The 18099-nt window shown below is 41.2% G+C and overlaps 1 protein-coding gene across 1 annotated transcript in view; it reads right to left on the reverse strand.

Annotated features, from left to right (window-relative positions):
* Window positions 1–18099, reverse strand: part of vps13c (vacuolar protein sorting 13 homolog C) — a 355084-nt gene that overhangs the window by 211786 nt on the left and 125199 nt on the right. The window contains exons 21-26 of the mRNA XM_068015185.1: window positions 15068–15197; window positions 11158–11275; window positions 4681–4816; window positions 3502–3589; window positions 1222–1391; window positions 243–396 (exon numbers count right to left, since the gene is read on the reverse strand). Coding sequence (XP_067871286.1) covers window positions 243–396; window positions 1222–1391; window positions 3502–3589; window positions 4681–4816; window positions 11158–11275; window positions 15068–15197 — 796 coding nt within the window. The remainder of the gene's footprint in view (window positions 1–242; window positions 397–1221; window positions 1392–3501; window positions 3590–4680; window positions 4817–11157; window positions 11276–15067; window positions 15198–18099) is intronic.

Genomic DNA, 18099 nt, shown 5'->3' on the forward strand with positions numbered 1-18099 from the left:
GAGTGCTTTTAATTTTAGAATTCAAGTTAAAATGAGTTAAATATTACTGGGAAGGTATTCTTCAAAGTGGTCATAGTTATTGGTAGCACCTCTACAGCAAAGTGTTGAAAATCTTTCAAAAATTGGAATGCTGTAATTCTTTTCTTTTTAAACTGTTAAAATAGGAAAGTTGAGACTGCCAAACATTCTGAAAATGATCAGAATTTCCAACTTGGGAGTGTTTTAAAAGGCAAGGCACTCACCAGGAACTTCACAATAATCTAAGGTTATTTTCTTCAAATACGATGTAGATGTTAAATCAAATGTTCTGATGTTCACTTCAGTACCCAACTGAGACACACTGAAAACAAGCAATGGCTTCTCCTGGTCTTCTTGCCTTGTTAGTTCAATAACTACCTGCAGGAAAGATACCAAAGGGCTTCTTGTTATTCAACAACTTAACACAATACAACAAAGAGTACTCACTCACTACAATAAGCACAGACTTCAAATCCATCTGTACTCTTAAGGCAGCTCCCAGCAACATATAGGAAGCTGGGTCCTAATTGCCTTCACATTAAAGCTACAACCTTGAATTTGGTTGACATCAACATTCAAAGTAATTTGCCATTTCAGAACAGATCCCTCGACTGAGGTAAAAATGCAAGTGCTTGGTGTGTAGAAAAGGGAGAAGTACTTTTTGATTTGGATTAAAATCTAACCACCAAACATTAAATAAAACCACCTCAGGAACAATATTCTCTCATTATAGATCATACACAGATGATGCTGAGTTTAAAGATGTAATTCGCCAACGCTCAACAAAAATTAACGCTATCCATTAAACAACTGCACATACTGAATTCTTGGTTTTAACATGGAAGGTTGTTGAGAAGAGGCCAATATTTTTCCCACAGCACTTCCTATGGTTAGTTTCACAGCAATACCAGCAGCTTTCCTTCCCAGCCTACAAGCCAGGAATGGTGCACAGCGCCAGGGACTAGGATGAATGTACAGAAATGCCTTAAAGCAAGCAGCTACATCTCAAAACAATCCATGCTACTCGAACCACGTTCACATTAAGAAACATAACCAACGGTGGTCAAATCATCTGTTGTAGATCACCCATAATTTCATTCACAAAAACAATATTTAAACAAAAGCAGATTTTTTAATGAGGGCACAAAAAAGTAATGGAAATATAAATGATTTCAATGTTGACATACAGAAAATGTTTTATACCTCTTTAACTTCAAACTTCAGCTGGAGATCTGTGAGCTCCTCGTGTAGACTCTCAATATCCTCTTTCTGAAGTTCATATAGCGGTGCATCGCCCGCTGCCATTGTTAGTTTACTCGGCAAGTTAGCTTCTTCCTTTGTATCACAGAACTCTTCTTCAGATTCCAGCGAACCTAAGGAAGAAGATTTGCATATACTTGAAAGGAAGCAAGATATTGTGACCCTTTCAAAAGAGCATGATTTGAATTATTCAAGATACAGAAAATTTAGACAAAAAGCAAAGCAAGTTAGTCATTGTTGCTGCCTCCAGAACTTAGCTAAATTTCATAAAATCACACAGCTGCACATTGCAAGTTTAGAATCTACAAATCCATCACTGGTCCTGCGTATGATCTATAATCGTGCCCTAACCAAAAAAATGTAGATTAAAATTAATTCATTCATTTAAGCATAATACAACTGGCATGTCTCAATCAGTTGACAAATATACAAGATCTCTTCTTCAGCAGAGGCATTTGTGCAGAACAAACAAAATGAATTTGACAGCACCTCTAAGAAACAGTTCCTCCTAACCAAAGCAATTTGCTGCATTACTCCATCACCACAAGACTTCCACCACCTAAAAGGGAACGGGCAGGTGCGTGGGAAACATCACCACCTCCAAACTCCCCTCAAAGTCACACACAACAAATATATTACTGTCCCTCCATGGTTACTGGGTCAAGTTCCTGGAACCCCCTACCTAATACTAAGGGAGAAACTTCACCACATGGACTAAAGTGGTTCAAAGGGTCCACCACCACATCAAGAGAAACTAGGCAGAGGCAATAAATGCCAGCATTGACAGCAATGCACAGCCCAAAAACGAAGGTAAAAAACATGCAGCTTTTTTTTGGGAAGTACATTTTCCATGACTGACGACAATAACCATGGTTGCCCAATATCACACTATACCAACACTCCAGCATGTTGTACCAGTGAAAAACAGAACAGAGTCCTGTGTCCACAGTCCACCACACTGCAAATTACCCATCTCAGCCATCAACTGAGGTGAGGCACTAAGCAAAGGCACTTTCCCACAAGAAGCCGGTGAAGGAAAATGAGGAGGCAACCTCAGTATCTTACTCCCCAGCAGCTAGTCGCCAAGCACTATTGGTGAAAGCATCAGAGCAGGTTGCCTGCCTGTTCCTTTGGCCAAACATGGCAAAGACGAGTAAAGGAAAAATAAAGAACAAATAGAAACTGTTTGAAATTTAATCACAGGAAGGCTATTCTAGATGAGCTCACCGGTAAGTTAAACAAAACATTCGAATTGGAAATACGCCACACAACAAACTGAGAGCCTTGCTAAATGATGACATTTGAAATATAGACCAATTTTGCCAGCATTAAAAGTCATCAAGTCCAGTGCTGATAATCCATTTCTTTGGAGATGCACATCAACACCACAAACAGCAATTTGCAGATTTTGGAGGATTGACATCAGTGATGGAAGGTACATAGTACATTAAAGGAACAAAAGACTAAAAATAATGTATATCACTACTTTAACAGCCCACATGGATTTAGAAGATCTTTCCTGATACAGCTCCTCAACTTTGACAGTCATTACAATTTTGCCCAAGATAGTTTACTTGGACATTTTACATGAAGGATTTCCAATTGAGTATATGTCACAGGAACCCAGGGTACAACTCGAGACTCAAATGGTTAAAACAGTGTACAGAATATACAAAGCCGTTAAGAGTGTTTTCAAATGCTGCTCATTGTCAAGCTGGGACGTTCGGTCAGAAGGCTCAGCTTGATGGGCTGAAAATTTTTTTTTTTTTTTTTTTTTTACACATTATTAACTATTCATATGCTCCTTAAATAGGCTGACATTTTCTAGTTTGTCTGATGCAATAGACCAAATCTTAAAGATATTTCTTCGGAGTTTATGTTAAATGCTGTTAAGGGACAAATCAATGGTTATAGTCCTTGAGCTTGGGAGGCATTAAACAAACAAAAATCATGTCATTGATATAGCACATCAGCTCACACATTTTCAAATGCTGCCTAATGAATCAGAATAACTGGAGAAAGCACAGCTGCAGTCAAATTATAATATTTCATTACTAAAATCTGGCAAGCACCTTACGTTTTACAGAAGATATTTAATATAAAATTTAGAGTCTTGAAGGATATTTATTGTGCAGGCTAACAAAAACAAAAGTCAATTTGTGACTGCAATGCAACATTAAAAAAATCATGGTGCATAAAAAGTCGAAGACACCCAGGGCTTACTTGAATTATCTGCTTCCAGTGATGCTGAAGAACCAACAACTACTAGACTAGGGTCAAACACCTTTCTTGATTTTGCAGCCAACGACATCTAGAGACAAAAAATATATAAACTTGGGTTATTTGGTCAAGGGGCATTGACTGAGGAATACAAGTCTACCCTTAAGTATAATTGCCCGAATGAAATGTTCATTTCAATTCCAACCCATCTAAATTTCTTTTAAACCACTTGTCCTCACTTGGTGAAGATTATTTTCTCTCTGACATGTCACTTCACAGATATGGACTGAAAGGAGCACAAGTTTACACAAATTAAAATGGAAGATTTTTAAACACACCTAACATTTCCAACAGTAAGGTCTATTTTTCAGTACATTTTTAAAATAAAAATAGATTGCATTGAAGAATTTGCTAAACCAACAGTTGTTTCAGGAGAAATTTAATCAATAATAGTTTGGTTAAAAATATTAAGAGATAAAGGACACTTCAAGAAGGGATGGCAATTAAGTTTGGCTACTTGAGGATGCTCATGCCCATTTAGATTCTTAAAAGTAAAAAAAAACTGATGTTGCCTGCAGTCCCTTTGTCACCATGTACAATGTAAAATGATCAAGAACGCATGATGAATCTAGTGTGAAGAAAATATTGACAAGCTTCCTAATATGTTCCTCATCAACATACTGGAAATGTAAAGGGCACAAAGAAAAGCTGACCACCGAGATAATAGTGAGTTAGCTTCAATATTGCAGACTATACAAATCCGTGATTTTTGCTGCAATTATTTGACAAATAGAATGCATGAATGTGGGAGTCTTGTAGTTTCAATGCTACTTTGTCTTAACATGTAACAGAAAAATCAGCTTAAAAACAGTCTCGTGTTCAGTATTTAAAACTTACCATCGTCTTCTCACTTTTTTTGTAGACAGATAAGAGTTGGTATGAAAAAAGTAAATATAACAAGGTAAGATAAAATGCATTTCTTTCTAGCGACTGTTGAGATTGCATAATGAAGAAAACAGTAGCCAAATGCCTTCCCACAGCCAAATATCCAATTGAAGAGGTGCGCTGGGTTATTTGAAACACAGGTTTTGGAAGGACACAATCTGATAAGAATCAGAGACAAGTATTCTTCATTACAATCACTAATGCAGTGCATTGGAAAGCATAAGACATCACACCAACCTTTGCTTTGATGGGTGATCTGGAGGATGATAAACTCCGAGGAAAGGGAATGCTATCAGCAAGCTCACAAACACTTCTGATTTTCTGATCTGACATTCTGACATGGAGTAAAGGGAGTTCACCTGAGACTTTAAATCTGAAAAACAAACACTCCACTGTTGGATTCAATACAAACAAATTCCAAATATTAAGGCACAGGAATTATCAACCAAACTAAACCAGAACTGCATCAAATAATTAAAAGCCAACCACCAGATCACAGCAATTCAAAGAATACTTATGGCATAACTGTTCAGGCCTCGAGTTCACCATCAGCATTGCTCAGCATTTGAACAGAGCAGTGTCTATTAACAAGGCTTTTAAGTGAATTTGGGCACATCCATCATTTAACGTTTGAAGTTGACTCGAAGTCACCAAATAAGCTGATCAAATAATAGTTGATACTAATTACGTACAGCTCACATTTGAAATAGTGTGTGCAAACTTGGGCATTTGCCTTCAAAGAGGTAGCACCAACACTGGCCAAATCCAAAAAGACTGGGTCTGCAGCAGGTGGTGACAGAACCAAGAGGAAAAAATATATTTGAACTCATCCTCACCAATCTGCCCCCTGCAGATGCATCGGTCCGTGACAGTATTAGTAGGAGCGAACATCGCACAGTCCTTGTAAAGACGAAGTCCCCCTTCACACTGAGGACACCCTCCATCATGTAGCATGGCACTACCACCATGTTAAATAGGATAGATTTCAAACAAATCTAGCACTTCAAAACTGGGCATCCATGAGGCACTTTGGGCCATCAGCAGCAGAATTGTACTCGACCACAATCTGTAACCTCATGGCCCGGCATATCCCCCATTCAACCATTACCGTCAAGCCGGGGGACCAACCCTGGCTCAATAAACAGTGTGGGAGGGCATGTCAGGAGCAGGACCAGGCATACTTCAAAAGGTTAAGATGCAACCCAGGGCTACTTACATGCCAATTAGCACAAGTAGCATGCAATACACAGGGCTACGCCATCCCATAACCAACAGATCAGATCGAAGCTCTGCAGTCCTGCCACATCCAGTTGTGAATGGTGGTGGACAATTAAACAACTAACTGGAGGTGGTTGTTCCACAAATATCCCCATCCTCAATGATGGGGGAGCCCAGCACATCAGTGCAAAAGATAAGGCTGAAGCATTTGCAACAAATGATCCATCTCAGCCTCCTCCTGAAGTCCCCAGAATCACAGATGCCAGTCTTCAGCCAATTCGATTCACTCCGCGTGCTATCAGGAAACAACTGAAGGCACGAGACACTGCTAAGGCTACGGGCCCTGATAACATTCTGAAGGTACCTTCCAAACCTGCGACCTCTACCATCTAGAAGGACAAGGGCAGGAGAAGGAACACCACCACCAAGTTCCCCTCCAAACCACACACCATCCTGACTTGGAACTATATTGCTGCTCCTTCACTGCCATGGGGTCAAAATCCTGGAACTCCCACCCCAACAGCATTGTTGGTGTACCTACCCCACATGGACTGCAGCAGTTCAAGAAGGCAGCTCACCACCACCTTAAGGGCAATTAGGGATGGGCAATAAACGCTGGCCTAGCCAGCGACACCCACATCCCATGAACGAATACAAAAAAAAACTTGAATTTTAATTCTCTTTCCCTTTCCCACTTAATGGTCTTTTCCAAGAATCAGCGGGAGAGGAGAGCATTCAAAAAGCGTGCCAGAACCTCGGAGATTCGGAGAGAAGCAACGGGAAGTTCGAAGGCAAATCAAACATCGAAAAATGACGTCACAATCAACAGAGAGCACGGGGAAACAGAAAGCAGACTGGGGTGAGCATACCGGTAAAACTTTGAATTTAAGTTAATCAAATATAAAATAAGACTTGATCGATTCATTAGTATAAAAACTAAGGCCGATTTTATAATTTACCATTTTTGAGAGAGAGGGACAAGCAGGGAGGGTATTGGTTCAAATTAGGAGCTGGGTAATTAAAATTTTTTCAATTGTGGTAGTGTAACAATAAGTGTTATATTAAGAGTATAAACACAGAGCAGGACTAGAAGTATTAATTACAATTGATTGTTTAAACAGGTACTTTTAATTTAAGTTAATTTAAATAAAAAATAGCATCAAACATCCAAATCTTTAACATTCAATTTAATTAATTTAATAGAATAGAGATGGCAGGCGATGTGTTGCAGCTGTAGTATGTGGGAGCTGGTGGACGCCAGTGCAATCCACGGTGGTCATATCTGCAGCAAGTGTTGGCTGCTTGAGGATCTTTGGCTCAGAGTTGATGAGCTGGAGTCCGAGCTGCGGACACTACGACACATCAGGGAGGGGGAGAGTTACCTGGACGCTGTGTTTCAGGAGACAGTCACACCCCTTAGATTAATTACATCAAATTTGGACCGTGGTCAGGGATAGGAGAGTGTGACTGTGAGTGAGGCAGGTATAGGGATCCAGAATTTAGCTTTGGAGGAGCCCTTATCCAATAGGGTACGAGGTTCTTGCCCCCAGCGCTGACGAGGGCACAGACTGCAGGGAGGATGAGCAAACTGACCACAGCACCGTGGTTCAGAGTGCCATTCAAGTAGGGGGGAAAAAAAAAAGAGAAATGTCGTCCTAATAGGGGATGGCATAGTTAGGGGAATAGATACTGTTCTCTGCAGCAAAGACAGAGAGAGAGTCCTGAAGGCTGTGTTGCCTGCCTGGTGCCAAGGTAAAGGACATCTCTCCTGGGCTAGAGAGGAACTTGGAGCAGGAGGGGAAGGATCCAGTTGTCGTGGTCCACGTAGGTACTAACAACATAGGTAGGACTAGGAAAGAGGTTGTGCTGAGGGACTATGAGCAGCTCGGGGCTAAATTAAAAAGCACAACCTCAAAAGGTAATCATCTCCAGATTACTACCTAAGCCACGTGCAAATTGGCCCAAGGTAAATAAGATTAGAGAGGTAAACGCGTGACTCAAAGATTGGTGTGGGAGAAATGGGTTCCAATTCATGGGGCACTGGCACCAGTACCGGGGAAGCAGCGAGCTGTTCCATTGTGACTGGCTTCATTTGAACCATACTGGGACTAGTGCCCTGGTGAATTGTATAACGAGGGTTGTAGATAGGACTTTAAACTAATTAGTGGGGGGGGAGGGTTCAATTGAAGGGAAGTTTAAAAAATCAAAAAGAAACGAGAGAGCAGAGGTGCAGGGTGGTGAAGAGGTGAACGATAATCAAAGTGTGACAGAAAGGGGCAGAAGATATAATTAGAAGAGTGCAACAGAAATTAGAACGAGAATGAGTAATAATGGCAAAAAGTCAAAGCTTAAGGCTCTTTATCTGAATGCACGCAGCATTTGTAACAAGATAGATGTGTTGACGGCACAGATAGAAATAAATGAGTCTGACTTGATAGCAATTAGAGACGTGGTTGCAGGGTGACCAAGACCGGGAACTCAATATTCAAGGGTATTTCACATTCTGGAAAAATAAGCAAAAAGGAAAAGGAGGTGGGGTAGCTTTGTTAATAAAGGAAGGTATCGGTGCGGTGGTGAGTAGTGATATAGGTACAATAGATCATGATGCGGAATCAGTTTGGGTGGAAATAAGGAATAGCAGGGGGAAGTAGTCACGGGTGGGAGTTGTCTATAAGCCCCCGAAGAGTTGCCCCACTGTACAACAAAGTATAAATCAGGAAATAATGGAGGCGTGTAAGAAGGGTGCTACAATTGTCATGGGTGATGTTAATCTGCATATTGACTGGACAAATCAGATTGGCATTGAATTTGTAGCCTGCATCAGGGATTGTTACTTCTAGCAATACGTTGCAGAACCTACCCAGTAACAGGCCATTTTAGATCTAGTAATATGCAATGAGATAGGATTAACAGATATCTTAGTTAAGGATCTTCTGGGGGTAGCGATCACAACATGGTAGAATTTCAAATTCAGTTTGAGGGCGAGCAACTCGAGTCTCAAACCAGTGTCCTCAACTTAAACAATTTCAACTACAGAGGTAGGAAGAAAGAGTAGTCTAAAACAGGATGGGAAAATAGACTAAGAGGAAGGTCAGTGAATGAGCAGTGACAGACATTTAAGCAGATATTTATTAACGCTCAGCAAATATTCATCCCAGTCAAAATGAAGGACTCGATGAGAAGAGTGAACCACCCGTGGTTAACAAAGGCGTCAAAGAGAGTATCCAATCAAAAACTAAGGCATACAAAGCAGCGAAAACTAGTGGTAGGTCAGAGGATTGGGAATTTTTTTTTTTTTTAGGAACCAGATGACTAAAAAGCTAATAAAGGAGAAAATTGATGAAAGTAAATTGGCAAGAAATAGAAAAACAAACAGCAAGAGCTTCTACAGGTATATAAAAAAAACAAGAATAGCTAAAGTAAGCGTGGGACCGTTTGAGGATGTGACTGGAGAATTGATAACAGGGAACAGGGAAATGGCAGATAATTTAAACCAATATTTTGCATCGGTCTTCAGGGTGGAGGACACTATAAAGATCCCACAGATATCAGATAAGCAAAGAGCTAACGGGAGGAAAGATCTTGTAACAGTCTCTATCACGAGGGACAAAGTATTTATCAAACTAACGGGACTAAAGGCAGACAAGTCGCCAGGACCTGATGGCCTGCATCCAAGGGTTTTAGAAGAAGTGGCTGCAGAGGTAGTGGAGGCATTGGGCGAAATATCCCAGAACTCGCTGGATTCGGGGAGGGTCCCAGAGGATTGGAAAACCGCGAATGTGACACCCCTGTTCAAGAAGGGAGGGAGACAAAAAGCAGGAAACTACAGGCCAGTCAGCCTAACATCAGTCGTTGGGAAAATGCTAGAGTCCATTATTAAGGAAGAAATAGCAGGACATTTAGAAAAGCTTAACGCAATCAAACAGAGTCAACATGGTGTTGTGAAAGGGAAATCATATTTGACAAATTTGCTAGAGTTCTTTGAGGATATAACAAGCAGAGTTGATAAAGGCGAACCAGGAGATGTAGCATATTTGGATTTCCAGAAGGCATTCGATAAGGTGCCACATAATAGATTATTGCACAAGATAGGAGCTCACGGTATTGGGGGTAATGTATTAGCGTGGATTGAGAATTGGTTAACTCACAGAAGACAGGGAGTCGGGATTAATGGGTCTTTTTCAGGTTGGAAAGACATTAGTGGAGTGCCTCAATTATTTACTATCTAGATTAATGATCTGGAGGAGGGTGCAGAGCGTAATATATCCAAATTTACTGACGATACAAAAATAGGTGGGAGGGCATGTTGTGATGAGGACGTAAGGAATCTGCAAGGAGATATAGATCGGTTGAATGAGTGGGCAAAAACTTGGCAGATGGAGTTTCATGTAGGAAAGTGTGAGGTCATGCAGTTTAGTAGGAAGAATCAAAAGGCAGTCTATTATTTAAATGGAGAGACTTCAAAAAAGTGCAGCACAGAGGGATCTGGGTGCTCTTGTGCATGAAACAAAGTTAGCATGCAGGTGCAGCAAGTAATTAAGGCAGCAAATGGAATTTTGGCCTTTATTGCGAGGAGGTTGGAGATTAAAAATAGGGAAGTCTTGTTACAACTGTACAGGGTGTTGGTGAGGTCGCACCCGGAGTATATTGTAAAGTTTTGGTGTCGTGTTTAAGATATACTGGCATTGGAGGCAGTTCAAAAGAGATTCACTGGGCTGATTCCTGGGATGAAGGAGTTGACTTATCAAGAACGGCTAAACAGTGCCTTTATTCATTAGAGTTTACAAGAATGAAGTATGATCTTATTGAAACGTACAAGATTCTGAGGGGGCTCGACAGGGTAGATGTTGAGAAGATGTTTCCACTAGTGGGGGAATCTCGAACGAGGGGACATAGTTACAGAATAAGGGGACACTGATTTAAAACTGAGATGCAAAGGAATTTCTTCTGAGGGTAGTTAATGTCTGGAATTCTCTACCCCAGAGAGTTGTGGAGGCTAGATCACTAAGTATTTAAAAGAGGAAGTAGAAAGATTTTTGAAATATCAGGGAGTTGAGGGCTATGAGAAGCTGGCACGAAAGAGGAGTTGAGGTCTGGGGCAGATCAGCCATGAACTTATTGAATGGCAGGGCAGGCTTGAGGGGATGAATGGCCTACTCCTGCTCCTATTTCTGATGTTCTTATTCCACACTTTGTTATGTTACGGTATGTTATGGTATCACTTACTTTACAGTATAATCAATGCATGATCCTTGCAATGCCTCACAAATAGTATGGTTCAGCAAAATGTGTGAACACACTTCCTTATAAAAGGTGCCTTTGCTTTTTTAATTCCCCTCTTTATTTACACTTTCATCAATACTTCTGCTTCTACACAATAAAGTGACATATTTACAGAGACATTTCCATGTTAACATATTGCACCATAGGTTTTGCATGTTACAGAAAATTTTAGCTCATTGTTGTAGACCAAAATGAAACCGCAATTGAACATACTTGGGCATTCTGGCATCTTTCTCCACTATGGCTCTAGAAAGCTGCACCTTGACATCCATAGGTTGTAATATATGCTGAGATGAGGAGCACTCCTTGCGAGCAGACTTCCAATCTTGACCTAAAGAAATGATACAAATTTTAAACGTCACAATTGGAAATAAGTCTAATATAGACAGAATTAAATGTACTGCACTTAAATTGCATTCTCAAGAAACCTTGATTACACTTTTCTACAACAACTTGTATTCATACAGCACGTTTAATGTAATAAAATGTCCCAAGGCGCTTCACAGGAGGGTCATAAAGCAAAATCTGACACTGATCCACACAAGGCAATAAATTCTACATTAAACAATGACTACACTTCAAAATTCCTTCATTGGCTGTAAAGTGCTTTGGAACCACCTACAATAATAAAAAGCACCATCAATGCAAGACCATCTCTCTTTTTATGCATAACATGATATCTTGGTTAATAAAATAAAAGCAAGATACTGCAAAAGCTGGAAATGTGAAATAAAAACAAGAAATGCTGGAAATACATGGCAGGCCTGGCAGCATCTGTGGACAGAGAAGCAGAGTTAACGTTTCAGGTCAGTGACCCTTCATTAGAACCCTGACATCTTTGCTTTCTTTTATGGGAAAAAATTTCTTCGACATCTGGTAAGCTACATTCAATTTCACTTTTCTGATTAATCTATAAAAAGACTGCTGACACAAATAAAACTGACTGTTACATTTGGTTACATAACAGTGGCCACAGTTCAAATGGTAACGCATTGGCTCAGAAGAATGCCTGGGTATATTGTACTACACCAAGCTGGCAAGATGGGCTTGCTGCAGTTATCACCATTGTTGGTTAGATTGGATTCAGGAAAATAGAGAGGAACAGAGGAACCTTGGAGTATGTCTACAGGCCCCTGAAGGTAGGAGGACAGGTAGATAAAGTGGTCAAGAAGGCATATAGGATACTCTCCTTTTTTGGCTGAGGCCGATAGCATAAGAGCAAGGAGATTATGCTGGAACTGTATAAAACACTAGTTAGACTGCAGCGAGAGTACTGCGCACAGTTCGAGTCACTGCATCACAGGAAGGACGTGATCATACTAGAGAGGGTGCAAAAGAGATTTACAGGATGTTGACAGGAACGGTTTGTTTTGCAACAGAGGCAGCGGAGGGGAGATTAAATTTGAGTATAAAATGCTGACAGGTCTAGATAGAGTGTGAAGCTAGGACCTATTTCCACTAGCAGAGTGGTCAATAATCAGCAGACATAGATTTCAAGTAAATGGTGGAAGGATTGGAGAGGAGTTGCGAGTAATTTTTTCGCCAGAAAGTTACGGGGCTCCAGAACACACTGCCTCAAAAAAGAGTGGTAGAGACAGAAACCCTCATCCCATCTAAAGAACACTTGGATATGCACTTGAGGTGCTGTAACCTCAAGGACTACAGACCAAGAGCTGGAAAGCGAGATTAGACTGGATAGCTATTTTGTGACTGGCAGGGACACAATCAACTGAATGGCCTCCTAATGTGCTGTAAATCTATGTTTCTACACTAAACTTTGTCTCAGCAACCAGCATAGGACTGGATTCTGGGCTCAGTAATGCCAGAAAACAAAGGACCAGGTATGATGGTGTACCAGATTTGTTCACACTGCTTGAAAATTAGCTCAATCTACTGAAGTCTATCGTGTCAGGTCCAGACAGGAAAACCAAGGTAATTTGATAGGCAAACTGACCTACATCAGCAACTGCTGCCATTCCTTTCAGCAACTGTAAAGCCACAGTCACATTTAGAACATGATATTATTCAGTATGATGAGGAATTTTTTCAATCTTACCACAGCTGGAGTGGAATATAGTTGGAATCATGTGGAGACGACATCAATGTCACAAACAAAAAATAAAACATCGAAGCATGGGGATAAGCATGATTCACATTGAGCGGTGCTGTGGCATCATGTAGGCAACTTGCTCAATGTTATGGCATTAACACTTCAAAATGCTTTATAGGCGATTGGTCACTTGTGATATCACCCTCATATAACATGGCCAATGCTAACCTCACCCTAACATTGTGTAAAAGTTACCAACAATGAAGATTATATAATATAGCAGAATGGAAAACTACTACATGTTAACAGAACAAGTGAAAACCCATGGCATCCAACCTGCAAGAAAACCATCTCTTCAATATAGTATGGTTTCTATTCCTAGAAAATAGTTCAATTTTCAGAAAGTAATGTGAATTAGAGAAGTAGCATGCTTCTTTCTGGCATTTAGTACTAATAGGTTGCTTCTACATTCAGTCCATACTCATTAAACGCTAGTCTTCCAAGGTTAACATCCTCAGTACAGATACATTGGAGAGATTTGGAATCTAAGCAACCCCTTTCCGCACAGTCTCTTTCAGGATGGCCTAAAGCACTTGACTGCCAATGAAGTACTTTTCTTTAAGTGTAGTCAGTGCTGTAATGCAAGAAACACAGCAACCAATTTGCATACAGCAAGGTTCCACAAACAGCTGTTACGACCAAAGCAGCAGTAATGCACTGTTAGTTCAGTCCCACTGTTATCAGGTCACAGCATATCAAGAAAGTTTTCCACCTACCGAAGAATAGCCAAATTAGACACACAGTCCCCAGAATAAAGCACACCAAACCAGGTTTCTTTAAACAACATTAACTATTTATTAGAAAAGAAATACTAAGTCTTAACTAATGAGATAAATATATATATATATATATATAAAAAGATTTTTTTTAAACTCATTTTTTCTAGTCCTCACTCTCACACAAAAAAAAGTTAACTGGGGAAAAAGGATGTTTGGTTTACAGCTGTTTCTTAGGAATAAAAAGGAAAAAATAAAATGATTGAGTTTATCACGTTGTGGTAGAATGCCTTCAGTACAGTGAAGTGCCCCAGTGTCGAATAATCAGGTGCCTCTTGAAGTCTCTCTAGGCAAGGTTGATGAACAGTCTGTGATGGATAAGCAGTCAAGGCAATTTGGCTGCAACAGGCATTGCAGGTCTTTCAGCAGGGGTACAGCAACAATACAGCAGAAGCTTTCTGCAGGTTCCAGGGTTTCTCAAAACACAGGAGGCAACAGGAACCACACTGGATGCAGAAATTCTTCAGAGACAGGAGGCACTAGGAATGTGCCACCTTTCAAATGCAGGATTTTTTTCCCCAAGAGATGCAGGCTTCCTTTACAGAGGTATTTTCTCTCACCTCCAGGCAGGTCTCAGCCAGATTTCAACTGCCTGCTCCTTGTCCAGCTCACTGGTCCTTTACAATTCAACAATCCAATCACATAAAAGTCATAAATCTTGACCTGTCATTCCCCTCCTGAGTTGTTCGGAAACAGGTGCCTTGCAGTCTGTGCATTTCACTCAGTTCAAACCCACCAAGTTTCAGCACTCAATGTCCACAGGAAAATCCTTTCCTCAGTTTCTAAAAACGCACAGAATTCTCAGATTTCAAAACAAAAACAAAACTCTTGTAACACAGCAATGAGATAATGACCATTAGTGATGTTGGTTGAGCAATAAATATTGGCTACAACTCCAGGAAGAACTCCCTGCTCTTCTTCAAAGCAGTGCCATGGCATCTTTTACGCTCACTTGAGGGGCCTACGTTTAACATCTCGTCCGAAAGATCTTGAACGATGCAGCAATCCCTTCGGTACCAGGTAGTCTCAGCCCGGATTATGCGCTCAAGTCTCTGGTGTGGAACTAGAACACACAATGTTCTGACCCAGAGGCTATACTAGTTCCCACGTACCTCATGGTAGCAGAGTCCATCAGCTATGTAAAAAACTTTTCAGATGGTACTCTGTCAAGGACTCCCAATGGGGATAGAACAGGAGAGAAAGTTAACTTAAAATGGAGAAAAAGATAAAAGTGTACCTGATCTGCTGAACAAAAGCTGAACACTTCTGAGCTCCACATCAAATTTTTCATAGGCTCGTTCCAGAATTTCTTCCAATGATAAACTTGGCGTTGTTGCTTTCTGGTCATTGTGGTTGACGCTGTTTAACTGCAGAAAGGTAAATTTGTAATTTGTACATTGTTGGTTATTCATGGCTAGCCAAATAAGTCGAAAGATTTCAAATCCAAAAGGAGGTGTGAAGGTTCAGGTCAATGGTAATTTTGTTGATTCAAGGCTTTAAAGTGAAGGACACAACCATTGAAACACATCCAGTCTATACCATCACCTGTGATAAATTTCAATTAACTGATGCTCATCTACACCTGCAAAAAAAACACAGTTCAACTTGTTTCAAGGCAACTATAGCGTACTTAAAACACAGCATTTACTGTTGAAGCCTTGACAAATCTGCAATTCTTGTTAATAAAATGAAGATAGCGACTTTAAAAAAAATTGTTGCTGTTTTCCAGTCTCCTCACCACATACCACAAGCAGCTGAGACCTCCTCCCAGATTTCTGCCTAAACTGCTCTGAGTCAGCTACGAGGGTAGTGTGTGGGAGCAGCCCGTGACGCTGCCGGGTGGTATCTCATCTCGACTTGGTAATTTCCCCACTAACAGCTGAGATTAACAATTCACTGACCAGCTTACTTGCAACATAAATTTATAATTTACCACTCTATGATGGCCTACTTTCATCATGGAAAGGAGTTGTTCATATTGTCGTAAAAAGACATCGGTAGTCTTACCACAACTATGCATGTGTTAAAGGGTTTCTACACTACTTACTGAAAGATGCCCAGTGAAGTTAGCACCCACAGAGTACTGCTATGTAATCAGTCAGAAATTACTTTTCATGATTCCAACAGTTACCTTGCAGGGTAGTTTATAAATATAAAAGATAGTGACTGATAAATCCAAGAAGAATTTCAGGAGAAACTTCTTTACCAAGACTGGTGAGAATGTGGAACATGCTATCACAGGGAGTAGTTACAGTGAGTAGCACAGATGCCCTTAAGGGGAAGCTAGATAAGCACATGAGGCAGAAAGAAATGGAAGGTTATGCTGATAGAGTGAGATGAAGTAGAGTGGAAGGAGGCTTGCGTGGAGCAGAAACACCAGCATAGACCAGTTGGGCTGAACTGCCTGTTTCTATGCTATTACACTACACAATGGGTTATATCCAGAAGCAGCCAAGATACTATTCCAAAGTGAGTGCAAGTATGAAGCTGATAGCAACAAAGCTGCTGCCTGATCCCAAGTCTTAGTACATCAGAAAATATGAAAATGAAGGCCTGAGAGATTGAGAAGTATTTTGCTGCCACAACTATCTTAAAGGAGGAGCAGGAGGTGGGGGACTACGTGGATGGCACGTTTCAGGAGGTAGTCAAGCCAGTGACCAGGCGAGCACAGTCGGGGGGGGGGGGGGGGGGGAGGTGTTGGTAGTGACTTGGTGGATGCCGGACAGACAAAGAAGTCAGGGCAGGTAGTGCAGGAGTCCCCAGAGGATATCCCACTTTCTAACCAGTATTCAGTTCTAAGTACCAATGAGGGAGAGGGTTCCTCTGGAGAATGCACAGAGAATCATGACCGGAATGTCATGGCTGACTCAGCTGTGCTGGGATGGAGAAAAAGGGACAAGAGGGCAATAGCGGTAGGGGATTCCATGGTTAGAGGAACAGATAGGCTTTTCTGTGGTCGCAGACGTGATTCCAGGATGGTATGTTGCCTCCTTGGTGCAGGGTCCTGGATATCACTGAGCAGCTACAAAGTATTCTGGAGGGTGAGGGTGCACAGCCGGAGGTTGTGGTCCACGTTGGTACCAATGACATAGGTAGAAAGAGGGATGAGGTCCTGCAAAAAGAATTTAGGGAGCTAGGCAGCAGATTAAAAGTAGGCCCTCAAAGGTTGTACTCTCTGGGTTTCTTCCAGTGCCACGGGCTAGTGAGTGCATGAATAGGAGGTTACAGCAGATGAATGCATGGTTGGGCAGTTGGTGCAGGAGGGAGGGCTTTAGATTCTTGGATCATTGGGCCTGTTTTTGGCGAAGGTGGGGTCTGTATAAGATGGTCGGGTTGCACCTGAACCAGAACGGGACCAGCATCCTTGCTGGGAGGTTTGCTAGTGCTGTTTTGGGGGGGGGGGGGGGGGGGGTTTAAACTAATTTGGCAGGGGGATGGGATACAGAGTGGAAGCACAGTAGGGGGTGATGTACAATCAAATATTAATGTGAAGCTAAGTCAGTCCAGAGGTCAGAGTAAATGTAGACCTGTTAAGGCTCAGGCAAATAATGCAAGGCTGGATTGTATCTATTTTAATGTAAGGAGTCTTACTAGTAATGCAGATGAATTGAGGGCGTTGATTAACACATGGGAATATGATGTTATTGCTATTACTAAGACATAGTTGAGGGAAGGGCAGGACTGGCAGCTAAACATACCAGGGTATAGAATCTTCAGATGTGATGGGGGAGGGGGAGAAAGAGGAGGTGGCATTGCACTGTTGATTAAAGGAACAATTACTGCAGTAAGGAGGGATGATATCTTAGAAGGTTCCTCTAATGAGGCCATATGGGTAGAACTTAAAAACAAAAAGGGGGCTATTACTTGGCTGAGTGTGTATTACAGGCCTCCAGTCAGGCAGTGGTGGAGGAGCAGATATGTAGGCAAATCACAGAGAGGTGCAATAATAGGGTAATAGTAGGGGATTTCAACTTCCCCTATATTAGAGGGGACAGTATTAGTGCAAAAAGCTTAAAGGGGGCAGAATTCTTCAAGTGCATTCAGGAGAGCTTTTTCAGCCAGCACATAGAAAGTCCTACAAGAGGAGGAGCGGTACTGGACTTAATCCTAGGGAATGAAGCCAGAAAAGTGGTAGAAGTGTCATTGGGGGAGCATTTTGGGGATAGTGACTATAATTCTGTAAGATTTAAGGTTGTTATGGAAAAGGACATAGAGGGACCGGAAATAAGAGTACTGAATTGGGGGAAGGCAGATTTCAAGATGATAAAA

This window comes from Heterodontus francisci, chromosome 35 (assembly GCF_036365525.1).
Source record: "Heterodontus francisci isolate sHetFra1 chromosome 35, sHetFra1.hap1, whole genome shotgun sequence".
Taxonomy (NCBI): Eukaryota; Metazoa; Chordata; class Chondrichthyes; order Heterodontiformes; family Heterodontidae; genus Heterodontus; species Heterodontus francisci.